Raw genomic sequence first — 13,519 nt, forward strand, 5'->3', positions numbered from 1 at the left:
TTATATGTATAATAATGAATGGGGAGTGCTGATTATATGTATAATAATGAATGGGGATTGCCGTTAAATTTATAGTAATTAATGGAAAGTGTAGGTTATATGTATAGTAATGCATTGGGAGTTTTCCCTATTAGTAGCAATGGATCTTTTGTATACACCATCCCATAGACTGAATAGCTCATACCAAGGCCTTTGATATACCTCTCGTGGCGCACTGGCTGGAACGATAAATAGTCCACCGACGTGGATCGATCCTAGACAGACCGCGCATCAAGCGAACGCTTTACCACTGGGCTACGTCCCGCCCCGAGAGAGAGAGAGAGAGAGAGAGAGAGAGAGAGAGAGAGAGAGAGAGAGAGAGAGAGAGAGAGAGAGAGAGAGAGAGAGAGAGAGAGAGAGAGAGAGAGAGACCCAACAATTGTTTGTATCTCCTAAGTTCAAGGGCTAAAAAACTGTAAAATTGGTAAATTGTCACAACAGTCAAACTTGATCTTTAATAATACATGATAAAGATATAAACCAAATTTCAGCTCAATATATTGAGGCATTGTAAAACGAATTGTCGTATCTCCTAATTTTAAGGGTCAAACTTGATTTGTAATGGTACACTATAAAGCTATACGCAAAATTTCAACTAAAGAAAGAAATGTTTTATTTAACTACGCACTCAACATATTTTTATTTACGGTTATATGGCGTCAGACATATGGTTATGGACCACACAGATTTTGAGAGGAAACCCGCTGTCGCCACTACATGGGCTACTCTTCCGATTAGCAGCAGACTGGATAGCACAAACCATGGCCTTTGTTGAACCAGTTATGGATCACTGGTCGGTGCAAGTGGTTTACACCTACCCATTGAGCCTTGCGGAGCACTCACTCGGGGTTTGGAGTCGGTATCTGGATTAAAAATCCCATGCCTCGACTGGGATCCGAACCCAGTACCTACCAGCCTGTAGACCGATGGCCTGCCACAACGCCACGGAGGCCGGTAAATTTCAACTAAGTACACTGAGGCATTGGTAGGGTGGTGGAGGAGTCTGGAAAACAAATTTTCGTATACTAAGTTCAAGGATCACAATTCAGTCAAAATGTGTAAATCATCATGAAAGTCAACCTTGATATGTAATGGTATATGATGAAATTATATACAAAATTTTAGCTCAATATTTCGAGGAATTGTGAAAACCCCCCATCCAGAAACCTTTATGTAGGACAGATGGAAAGACAGAAGTACGAAGATGAAACCTACAACCCCCTCCGGTTGGACCGATAGTGGTCTAATAATGAATGTAGATTATATTCAATGAATAGCACTTAAATTATTATCAATCCCAAGTTCTTTTAATAAACAATTAATGTATTCAATATGTAAACATAGTAGTGAAGAGTGCATATTATATTTGTAATAATAACCAGGGGAGGGCAAATAATTGAAGGGGAGTGTCTATTATATGTATAATAATAACTGGGGGAATGCAAATTATACGTATAATAATGACTGGGGAGTGCATATTCTAGGGGAGTGCAAATTAAATGCTACACCGGTTGTAATGTTTTCCCAATTAGTTCACTATTATTATATAACCATTCCCCACAGTTAATTATCCTTACAATTTTAACAATTGTAAATTCTTATTAGAGTTCCCCTACTTTTTTAAAGAGTATATGTGAAGGTTAGTGTGAAGTTATCTCGTAATTACGAGATAGCATCTTCTTCGTTAGAGCTATTTGTGGAAATCGGCGGCAAAAAAAAAGAAGAAAAAAAGTGAAAAATACTCTCTTTTTTTATTTAAGCAAAATTTACGTCGGCGGGTTCGTAAACCGAATAATAAAAAAACATACTGGCGTTAAATTGCCCTGGAAATTCGTCTTTAGCACCTTTATTTCAAAATCTTTCAGACAGCATGCCCTTGAACCCCTCCTCCCCCATCTCGCTCTCTTCGGCACTATAACTTGTCCTTTTCATGACCCACCCATGTCTCTTTAATAAAGACATCTGCCACCCAGTATCATACTTACAAGTGCCATATTTGGCTATTTTACGTTTTTATTTTGTTATAAATAATTACAAATTAATCAAAAGCGCTTTAACGCCGTGTAAACAAGGATGTAACGAGAGACCAAAAGTTATAGGCCTAACTAGGACGTGCTTGAAGCCACTTAGGTTTTTTTGTTGAAGAATACCACTAGAGCACATTGATTTATTAAACATAGGCTATTGGATCTGACATATATTCTTAGAGAGGAAACCCACTACATTATCAATCACCATCCCACAGACAGCATACCACGACCTTTGATATACCAGTCGTGGTGCACGGCTGGAACGAAAAATAGCCCAATGGGCTCATCGTCGGTTATCGATCCTAGATACCTACCTGTTGCCTTCCTGTTATTTTTTTTAAGTACTTCCCTTAGAGTTTCACACACGTCATTCGGGCTATCTTTGACGTGGGGACGCTCGCTCGATATGCGGTTTGTGTGCGATCGATCCCCATCGGTGGGCTCATTGGGCTATTTCTCGTTCCAGCCATTGCACCACGACTGGTATATCAAAGGCCGTGGTATGTACTACCCTGTCTGTGGGATGGTGTATATAAAAGATCCCTTGCTGCTAATCGAAAAGAGTAGCCCATGAAGTGGCGACAGCGGGTTTCCTCTCTCAATATCTGTGTGGTCCTTAACCATATGTCTGACGCCATATATCCGTAAATACAATGTGTTGAGTGCGTAGTTAAATAAAACATTTCTTTCGTTCTCTTTGATGGTACTTGCAGATGCTAGATCTTATACACAAACAGAGATGGTGATACGAAAGTGTGTCTTTTTATCCATTGCCAATAAAGACATTGTATTTTGTTGGGTGCCCAGCCATGTTGGCAACAGGGTTAATGAAAAGGCACATTCTGCTGCCAAGTCTGCTTTGGATTTGCCTCATGCCAGGGTTGGTGTGCCCTATACAGATTATAAATATAGTATTAACCAATTTATCTTTTCGACTTGGCAAAATTATTGGAATGGTGCTGTTACGAACAAGCTTCATACTGTCAAGCCAGTCCTGGGAGAGTGGCAGTCCTCCTACAGACGGAGCAGGAAGGATGAAATAGTCTTGTGTTGTGCTTGCATCGGTCATACATATTTGACCCATTCATTTATCTTAAACTAGGATCCTCCACCGCAGTGTGAGCACTGTCAGTGTACTCTGACGGTGCGCCACATTTTGGTGAAGTGTAAGCATCTTAAAGAAACTCAAAAAGACATATTTGGTCAAAGAAATGTGATGGAATCATTTCGATTCCATCCAGAACTTATATTACAATTTGTACGTGATATTGACTTTTATTCTAAATTTTAATTTAACTATCTGTCACCCAATAGCCGATGTATTTTTCGTGCTGGGTGTCGGTAAACATTCGTTCATTCATTCCTGAAAATGTCAACCTTTCTGACACCCAAATAGCCGATGTATTTTTCGTGCTGGGGTGTCGGTAAACATTCGTTCATTCATTCCTCAAAATGTCAACCTTTCTGACACCCAAATAGCCGATGTATTTTTCGTGCTGGGGTGTCGGTAAACATTCGTTCATTCATTCCTCAAAATGTCAACCTTTCTGACACCCAAATAGCCGATGTATTTTTCGTGCTGGGGTGTCGGTAAACATTCGTTCATTCATTCCTCAAAATGTCAACCTTTCTGACACCCAAATAGCCGATGTATTTTTCGTGCTGGGGTGTCGGTAAACATTCGTTCATTCATTCCTCAAAATGTCAACCTTTCTGACACCCAAATAGCCGATGTATTTTTCGTGCTGGGGTGTCGGTAAACATTCGTTCATTCATTCCTCAAAATGTCAACCTTTCTGACACCCAAATAGCCGATGTATTTTTCGTGCTGGGGTGTCGGTAAACATTCGTTCATTCATTCCCGTTGACGAAGAAAAATTCTTCCTGCAGAATGTGATGTTCCAATAATCGATTATAATCGAAAACTGACCGGATTGGCTCTACGAATGTGATAATCGAAAATGGGCTCTATGAATGTGATAATCGAAAATGGGCTCTACGAATGTGATAATCGAAAATGGGCTCTACGAATGTGATAATCGAAAATGGGCTCTATGAATGTGATAATCGATTACGAAGACCCATAATCGATTCTGTGGGAAAATTTAAAACTACGATGTAATTGTTCCTTCGGTTTAGATGACTGAATGCATGTAAATATGTTGGGGTTGATATGTATATAAAAAAAGGATATTAAGTAGTTATTAAAGGGACAATTAGCTATTTGTGATAGGTGCACCATTCTTATAATTCAAATCCTTCTTATGCTCATATAAATTTGAAAATTGCTTGGTAATGACATTATTATCAATTGCGTAATGTATGCCAACTAACTCCTTTTTCAAGTTAGGAAACAGATGTAAGTCAGACGGTGCTAGATCTGGGGAATACGGTGGGTGATAGATACTATGGAAGCGACGTGTAAAGTTCAGCCAACCGTTGTTCGTTGAACGATTGCAAACTATTTTCACTGGTTTCCGAAATGGCCATTCGATTTAACGTGTAGCGTAAAAAACAGTGTAACAAACGTTAGCGAAAAGTGGCTGGCTGAACGTACCCCAGGTATATTTATCCAGATGAAACAGCACACCTTTTGTGAAACGTTCGTCATGGACAGCTACACAATCATTCACCAGGTTGTTCTGAATTATTTCTTGCGACATGCCTTATCTGCTTCACTAGCTATATATTGGCTGGTTAGCAGTCAACGGTATTGCTAACCCGAGTACTCTGAGTGTATAGGGCTCAATATATGTTCAAATGTCCATCTAGCCCTATACAGTCAGAGTACTCGGGCTACGGTCTTGCATAATCACGTCATGCACATGGTCCCTTCCTAGTTAGGCGAGCACTTTTGATCAACATCGACTCGTCTCTCTCTCTCTCTCTCTCTCTCTCTCTCTCTCTCTCTCTCTCTCTCTCTCTCTCTCTCTCTCTCTCTCTCTCTCTCTCTCTCTATATATATATATATCTATATATATATCACTCCCCCCTGAATTCCGCGGCAAACATTTTAAAATTCCGCGGTAAAATTTGACATATTCTGCGGTAAAATTTGATGAATTCTGCAGCAAATTCTGCAACATATAAAACTGAAAAGTAACACTTAAAACTAAAACTAGATGTTCAAAATGTTACAGATTTATTTTACAATCGCGAAAAAGCAGACGATTTATGTTTTAAGCAGACGGGTGCTTCCGGAAGATTGAATCATTAAAACTTGAAATGGAAACGATATGGAAAAAAACCCTGTTTTTGCGCTTACGGATTCTTTGTTAAATGTGATTTGTGATTAGTAAATACTTAAATATTGTTGCTTAACATCACGATTCCAACAATCGATACTTATATGTTAATATAATTATTTTATATTAAATAGAATGGAATTGCTGAATCCTATTTCGTATTTGTCGAATCTGTCAAAATGTAATTACAACCCGTCTTCGTCGGTTTCCGTAACCTACGCACCGAGCAACGATCGGAACATCTCACCACAATGCATTGCTCTTTATCTTGCGAGAATTTCCGATTCATTGACAGAAACTAAAGGCTGGTTCCAAACGCAGATTACGCAGACTAGTAACTGTGAGGCGGTTACTAGTCCAGCCTGTAATCACTTAAAAGAAAAGAAACAAATGATTTATGTTTCTATTTATTACTGCATGGAAAGTAAACACTATTAAAATTCCATGTTTAATGTTACAATTCAGAAACATCGAACATTTTGCGGTGTTTAAGACAAATTCCATGGCCTAAAAATATGAATTCTGCACGTGTTCTGCACGAAAAGTGATTTTCCGCGGACGAACAACTATTCTGTACGATGGTGCAAATTCTGCAAATTTTTCCGCGTCCGCGGAATCGCGGAATTCAGGAGGGACTGATATATATATATATGCCATTGCTTAGAACATGCCTCAGTCAACAGTAAAACACCAGAGAACATGGCAAGGCTAACTGCTAAAGAAAGAGAGAGAGAGAGAGAGAGAGAGAGAGAGAGAGAGAGAGAGAGAGAGAGAGAGAGAGAGAGAGAGAGAGAGAGACAGACAGACAGAGATATTGGTATGGTACAGTTGGGTGCGAGTTATGCCCAGAATCCTGAATTGCACAAAATTGACGATCACCAGGTTAATACAGCGTTACAGGGTGACTGGCAGGACTGCAGACAGACCATGAAGTGGAAGACCCCGCGTGACAACAGCCAACGAGGACCGCCATCTCCGCATCTTACATTTACGTAACAGATTCCTCACTATGACGTCATCTGCAGCGACTGGCCTTGGATATGTCATCAGTCGTCACACTGTACGTCGTCGACTACGACAGCATGGTATCAGGGCATATCGACCATTCAGAGTGATGACATTGACGAGGCAACATCGACTTCGACGTTTACGTTGGGCACGTCAGTTTCAACGTTGGCAACATCGGAACTGGCAACGTGTACTCTTTTCTGATAAGAGCAGGTTCCAGTTATTCAGAGCTGATGGCAGGACTCGGATATACCGACGTGCAGGAGAGAGAACAGCTCCGTGCTGTGTTCAGGAGACTGATCCGTTTGGTGGTGGATCTGTGATGGTTTGGGGCGGTATCTGTGGCCAACAGCGGACAGATCTTATTGTCATTGACGGAAATCTGTCCGACGTCGGGTCCATGCTTGCATACTTGCACATGGTAGACATACACGCTATTGAAACATGTTCTTTGTGGTCAAATTTATTCACCTTCGTTATGAGTGGTCCTTTATGAAATCGCACATTTCACCCCTAGTGCTGTTGTGAACTGTAATATTATCATTTTATGGGTTTTATTGAGTATACTCGTGTTTATTTATCGCCAAATTATTATACTTTCAAAATATAACATTTGCATCAATTTGTGTTTTGTGTTGTTTTTAATACTTTGAAAAAAATAATTGGTATTCTTTCGTTTGATCGTCAGTTTATATATACATATATATATATATATATATATATATATATATATATATATATATATATATATATATATATATATATATATATATATATATATATATATATATTGATAGATAGATAGATAGATATGTAGAATACTACTTGAGTGGGACGTTGGATACCATTTATCAATGGTTAAAAAACATATCTAACGAGCAAAAGCGAGTTGGATATGTTTTTAAACAACGATTTGGATTTTTTCCCCAGGTGATTTTGAAAACCCCCCAACGAAAACAACTTTCTCTGTTCCAAGTGTCCCTGCTCAAAGCAAGATGGCGACAGGTCTCCGGGTGATACGGGGTCCTGATTGGTCGTCTGGAAATAAAGATGGCGGAGAGGGGCATGTTGGGACGGTGGTGACCTACGGAAAGGACCAAACGGCTGAAATTATCTGGGATAATGGAAACCAAACAATTTCGAGTATAGGGAAATGCAACAAGTTTGAGCTGAGGGTGTTGGACAACGCTACAGTTGGTGAGGTCTTGCGCTGATAACAAATATTAAATTTGCATACTCGTTATTTAAAGGAATATCGCTTTGTTTGTTTTTGTGTTACAGGTACATGTTGCATCATGAAAACATGTGCATTTTAAAAAAGGTTTGATGATCTATATGTATATATAGGATATCAAGAACTTAGGAGTCTATAATTGGTTACTAAAGAGTTATTCCACTGACTACCATGCGTTAAACTATATGTCAACTGGACGGGAGCTGGTTAAAACAGACCCAACCCAAAGTGTATTCAACCATACCATACCCAATTTTGGTCAAAACAAAGAGGCTTGTTTTGTTTAACGACACCACTAGAGCACATTGATTATTAATCATCGGCTATTGGATGTGAAACATATGATAATTTTGACATATAGTCATAGAGAGGAAACCCGCTAAATTTTTTCCATTAGTAGCAAGGGATCTTTTATATGAAACGTACCACAGACAGGATAGCACATACCGCGGCCTTTGATATACCAGTCGTGGTGCACTAGCTGGAACGAGAAATAGCCCAATGGGCCCACCGACGGGGATTGATCCAAAAATTACCGCGTATCAAGTGAGCGCTTTACCACTAGGCTACGTCCCACCCCTAATTGGTCAAAACGTGCACATACCAAAATATACCTACCAAAACGTACCAACCGAAACGAACTGATATTTTGGTCAAGACCTATCTTATTAAAAAAACAAAAGACTTCGTATGATAAAGTAAGAGCAGCTTATTGCCATATTTGCACAACTGGTTTAGTGCTGACGTTTTAGGGGTGAACTGACTGAAAGATCCTTGCCAAATAAGGAATGTGTTTATTCCCACCCTCGCGTTACTGTTAATCAACGTAAGGCCTAATTATTAACAATGCTTCCATGAGCAACATAGCATCGTCCCTGCATGTCATTTTATGTTGCACTGCAAAATTCGCTATAGCGAGACTTTATCAAATTAGGCCACAGATCTACTGTCATAGATTTGACGATCAAAATCAATGGCGGATCCAGAACATACTATCTCTTTTTTTTTCCTTCTTTTTTTTTGGGGGGGTGGGGGTGGGGGGGTGGGGGTGGGGTGCGGAATGGTTGGGGGGGGATGACATGCTCCAACAAAAATTAAACAAAAATGTATATATAACTGTCGCAAAATTTGTCATGTTTGCGATTGCGAACAAGCTTCATGTTGTCAAGCCAGTCTTGGGAAAGTGGCAGTCCTCCTACTGGCAGTGTAGGAAGGATGAAATAGTCTTCTGTCGTGCTCGCATCGGTCATACTTACATGTCTCATTCATTTCTCTTGAAGAAAGATCCTCCACCTCAGTGTGAGCACTGTCAGTGTCTTCTGATGGTACGCCACATTTTGGTGGAGTGCCGTTATATCAAGGAAACTAGAAAATATATATTTGGTCAAAGAAATGTGATGGAATCCGATTCCATCCAGAATCTTTATTACAATTTTTACGTGATGCTGACTTTTATTCTAAATTTTAATTTTATTGATTTGTGATATTTGTATTTTTTGCACAATTCTTTACACAGTGTTTTTATTTCACTGTTGAATTTTTATATTGATGTTTATAATCACTTTGCATTTACCATAGTTTGACACCCAATAGCCGATGTCTTTTTAGTGTTGGGATGTCGTTAAACATCTATTCTATTCTATTGTGTCATGTTTAAAAGGAGTTTATTTATTTCAAAAATTATAAGGTTATTGTACACATTAATATTTATGTGTGTGTCTGTGTTTTCATGTGTTGGCGCGCGCGTATGTGTATTGTAGTCTCTCATATATTTTATATATTTTTTTACAGGTATTCGGCATCAGAGCATCACGTGTGACGAGTGCCGTGAAGTGGGTGTTGTGGGCATGCGCTGGCACTGTACGAGATGTGACGACTATGATCTGTGTTCGCTGTGCTACAGCACGGGAAAGCACGATCTAACACATCCCTTCACCCGTTACGAAACCCCCAAGTCGCAACCGTATGCGATATCTAATATATATATATATATATATATATATATATATATATATATATATATATATATAATCGTAGCTTTATCGATGCAATATATAATCGGTGCAATCTCTAATATTTAATAGGTTTTTTTCTTTCAGCTTTGTTACAGAAAAAAGAAAGATGTTTTATTTATTATTTACTCAAGTACTCAACACCTTTTACCCAACCAGTGCACCACGACTGGTATATCAAAGGCCGTGGTATGTGTTATCCTGTCTGTGGGATGGTGCATATAAAAGATCCCTTACTACCAATGGAAAAATGTAGCGGGTTTCCTCTCTAAGACTTAATGTCGAAATTATCAAATGTTTGTCATTCAAAAGCCGTTGATTAATAATCAATGTGCTCTAGTGGCGTCGTTAACAAAACAAACTAATTTTCCAACACCTTTTAATTTACGATTATTATGGCGTTGGGCGTATGGTAAAGGACCGCACATATAACTAGAAAGGAAACCTGATGTTGTCACTCCTTGGGCTTCTTTTTTTATTAGCATCAAAGGATAATGTTTGTGCACTATCTCACAGACAGTATAGTACATACCATGGCGTTTAGTACACCATTTATGAAGGCGATCGATCAAGCAAATGCTCTACCACTGAGCTACGTTCCATCGTCAGTGTTGTCAATATCGTATGTAATATGTAATTGCAGTTTTATAGATACAACACCTAATATTTAATCGCAGGCTTATCAATGCTATATAAAATACTTAATATCAGCTTTTAATTGCATTCTATCGATACCATATCTATTATTTTATCACTGTTTTATCAATACATTATCTAATATTTTATCGCAGTTTTATTGCTACAATATCTAATATTTATTTAATCACAGTTTTATCAGTGCAATATCTAATATGTAATCAGTTTTATAAATGCAATATCAAATATTTAATCACAGTTTTACCAATACAATATTTAGTATCTAATCATAATTTTATCAATGTCATATCAAATATGTATTCACAGTTTTGGCAATGCAATATAAAATATTTAATCAGTTTTATCAATGCAATATTTAATATCCAATCAGAGTTTTGTCAATGCAATATAAAATATTTAATCACAGTTTTATCGCTACAGTGTCTAATAATTATTTAATCACATTTTTATCAGTACTACATGTATATCTAATATTCAATTGCAGTTTTATCAATGCAATATCAAATATTTAATCACACTTTTATCGATGCCATATCTAATAATTATTTAATCACAGTTTTATTAATGCAATATTTAATATATAATGACCGTTTTATCAATGCAATATCAAATATTTAATCTCAGTTTTATTACTGCATTATCTAATATTTTATGGCAATTTTATCAATGCAATATCTAATATTTAATCACAGATTTATCGCCACGATATCTAATAATTATAATGACAATGTAACATAATGTTTTTTAATTCTTAGTCCATTTTTGTGTTGATTATGTTTAGTTAGAGTGTACTGATTACAAAAATGAACTACTTCTTCTAAAGTGTTAGAATGGCACTTTCACTATTTTTAGGAAATGTTTTACGAATTTATGATATTTTTCGCTTCAAAAACATATACAGAACACTCTGTTGATGGATTTTTAATGACATTTATAACACAAATATTACATCGATATTCTGCATGTTCTACTATACAGGTATAAATCAACAACAAAGATTACAAATCACAAATGAACAGTTTTTCGTACTTTTCGACCACGACATGATAAATCATAACGTACTAACCCCCACATATAGTCACCCATCATGTTGCAGTCCCATTTCCCTTGATATCTTCTTTCCATAGTTGATATATCTTGGTGAAATCTTTCGCCGTTTTCTTCACTGAAGACATTTAGGTGAGAATGGAGGAAATGCAATTTCAAAGACATCTGGCAACCAAGCTTTTCATAACTCTTTATCAACTTTTCTATTAACTGTTCATAATTCCCACTTTTGTTATCCCCAAGGATATTTTCAACCACTTCTCTGAACGACTTACAAGCGTTTCGTTCCTTTGATGTAATTTTTCTTCAAATTCTTGTGACTGAAGCATCTTGCGAACATCTGATCCGGTGAACATACCACCTTCGATTTTTGCTTTTGACAGATGTGGAAACATGTTGGAAATGCATTTGAAAGCTTCGCCTTCTTTGTTCAGTGCTTTCACAAACTCTTTCACAAGCCCAAGTTTGATATGTAGTGGAGGTATAAGGACTTTCTCTAATTCTACCAAGGGCTGGTACTTCGCATTCTGTGTGCCTGGAATAAAGTGTTCTCTTTGAGGTCAGTGTCTTTTGTGGTAGTGTTGTGATGTAGCACGACTGTCCCACAGGCAAAGAAAGCAAGAATGTTTTGTATAGCCTCCTTGGAGTCCTTTTAAGAAGCTAATCATTTTAAAATCGCCACAGACCTGCCATTTGTACCTGTTGTAGTCTATAGTTTCCAGACGTAATTTTACATTTTCTAGTTTTCCTTTATATGCACAGGGTGCCCAATTTGTATTGACGAATACTGGTTTCCATAGTGCAGAAGAACACATTTGAGACTTCGGGAGGAACTGTCTATGAAGAGACGCCAATCATTTGGTTTATGACCAAACCCAGTTCTTGTAGCAAGTTGTCAATGTCATTACATAAACCAATCATCTTTCACCAAACAATATTTTGTGAAACGTTCATGTCTTTTCCTAGCAGCTGTAGTCCGACAACTGTTGTCCAAAAAGTGCAACTCCAGTCTTGATGTTAGAAACTCTGAATTAGACTTCGTCAGCCCGATATCTCGAATCAATTCATCCATTTCCTGCTGGTTTGGAAAGTGTGGTTGCTTCTTTTCTTCGTCAGTATGACCAACGTAAGATCTTCAGATTCAGATTCAAAATGTTCAGGTGGTCTCGGGGCAGACAGTTCTTCAGAGTGTGGAACTGGAGCAACAGATGATGGGATATCTGGATATGTGATATTATGTCGATTTTTCGTTTTCTTGAATCTTGAAATATCCACCATACAGACGTAGCAGTCATTCACATGGTTCTGTTGTTCTCTCCATATTCGGAGTATGGCAAAGGGCATTGAGGGGCAGTCACCTCGCATCTATCTCTCCAAATTCGATCGACATGTACCACAAACTACGTGTGGAGCCCACGATTTGTCTTGATCCCCAATCTTCATCTCAAAGTATAATTCATAAGCTTGTGTAAATTTCATACATACTTCTATGCTTTACCTGCCTTCAGCCAATGTAGAATCCACAAACGTAACAAAATGAATCAGCAGAACGTAAACAGCTTCGCGATGAAGACATTGTACACCTGAAAAATACTACGTTGACCTATGCACGTATAGGCCTATATATACACCATCTTGGGGCATCCCTAAAAACACTGGAACATTCTAGACACAACTGGAATATTCTAGAAAGTACTGGAACGGAAGATTCTAGAAAATACCAAAACATTCTAGAAAGCATCAGCTCCTAAAAGGTACTGGAATATTCGGTGCTTGGAATTTCAAGAATGTAGAATATTTTTCTAAAACTTGACATATAGTAGAAATTAAGGCTAAATGTATGCTTAATCTAATAAAGCTGAATGGAAAATGCAAAAATATCAACATAATAAAATCTTTGTTAAAATTATAATTATTTTATCTTGCTTAATCCAGTTGAACGTGTGAAACATGCTACATATAATTAGTTCACACAGCCAGGGCCCGTGATTGTAAAGCTTTTAGAGTCTTGACTCAATCTCTAATGATGTCACGCACACACATTTCATATTGCGTCGTCATGACGTTAAAATATCAGATTCCACTAGTCTTGAGACCAGACTCTACGGTTTTATAAACATAGGGCCACATACCCTGTGTGACCTAAACATTGCACTTTGAGACAAAGACAGAGAGACAGATAGAGAGACTGGCTGACAGAGATACTGAGAGAGAGAGAGCGAGAGAGAGAGAGAGAGAGAGAGAGAG

At 37.9% G+C, this 13,519-nt stretch overlaps 1 protein-coding gene across 1 annotated transcript in view; it reads left to right on the forward strand.

Annotated features, from left to right (window-relative positions):
- The window catches only part of LOC121389677 (E3 ubiquitin-protein ligase MIB2-like), an 80,397-nt gene that overhangs the window by 4,818 nt on the left and 62,060 nt on the right, over positions 1–13,519 (forward strand). Inside the window, exons 2-3 of the mRNA XM_041521326.1 lie at positions 7,253–7,519; positions 9,348–9,519. Of these exons, the coding sequence (XP_041377260.1) occupies positions 7,318–7,519; positions 9,348–9,519 (374 nt within the window). The 5' untranslated portion in view covers positions 7,253–7,317. The remainder of the gene's footprint in view (positions 1–7,252; positions 7,520–9,347; positions 9,520–13,519) is intronic.

This window comes from Gigantopelta aegis, chromosome 15, assembly GCF_016097555.1.
Source record: "Gigantopelta aegis isolate Gae_Host chromosome 15, Gae_host_genome, whole genome shotgun sequence".
In the NCBI taxonomy this organism is placed as follows: Eukaryota; Metazoa; Mollusca; class Gastropoda; order Neomphalida; family Peltospiridae; genus Gigantopelta; species Gigantopelta aegis.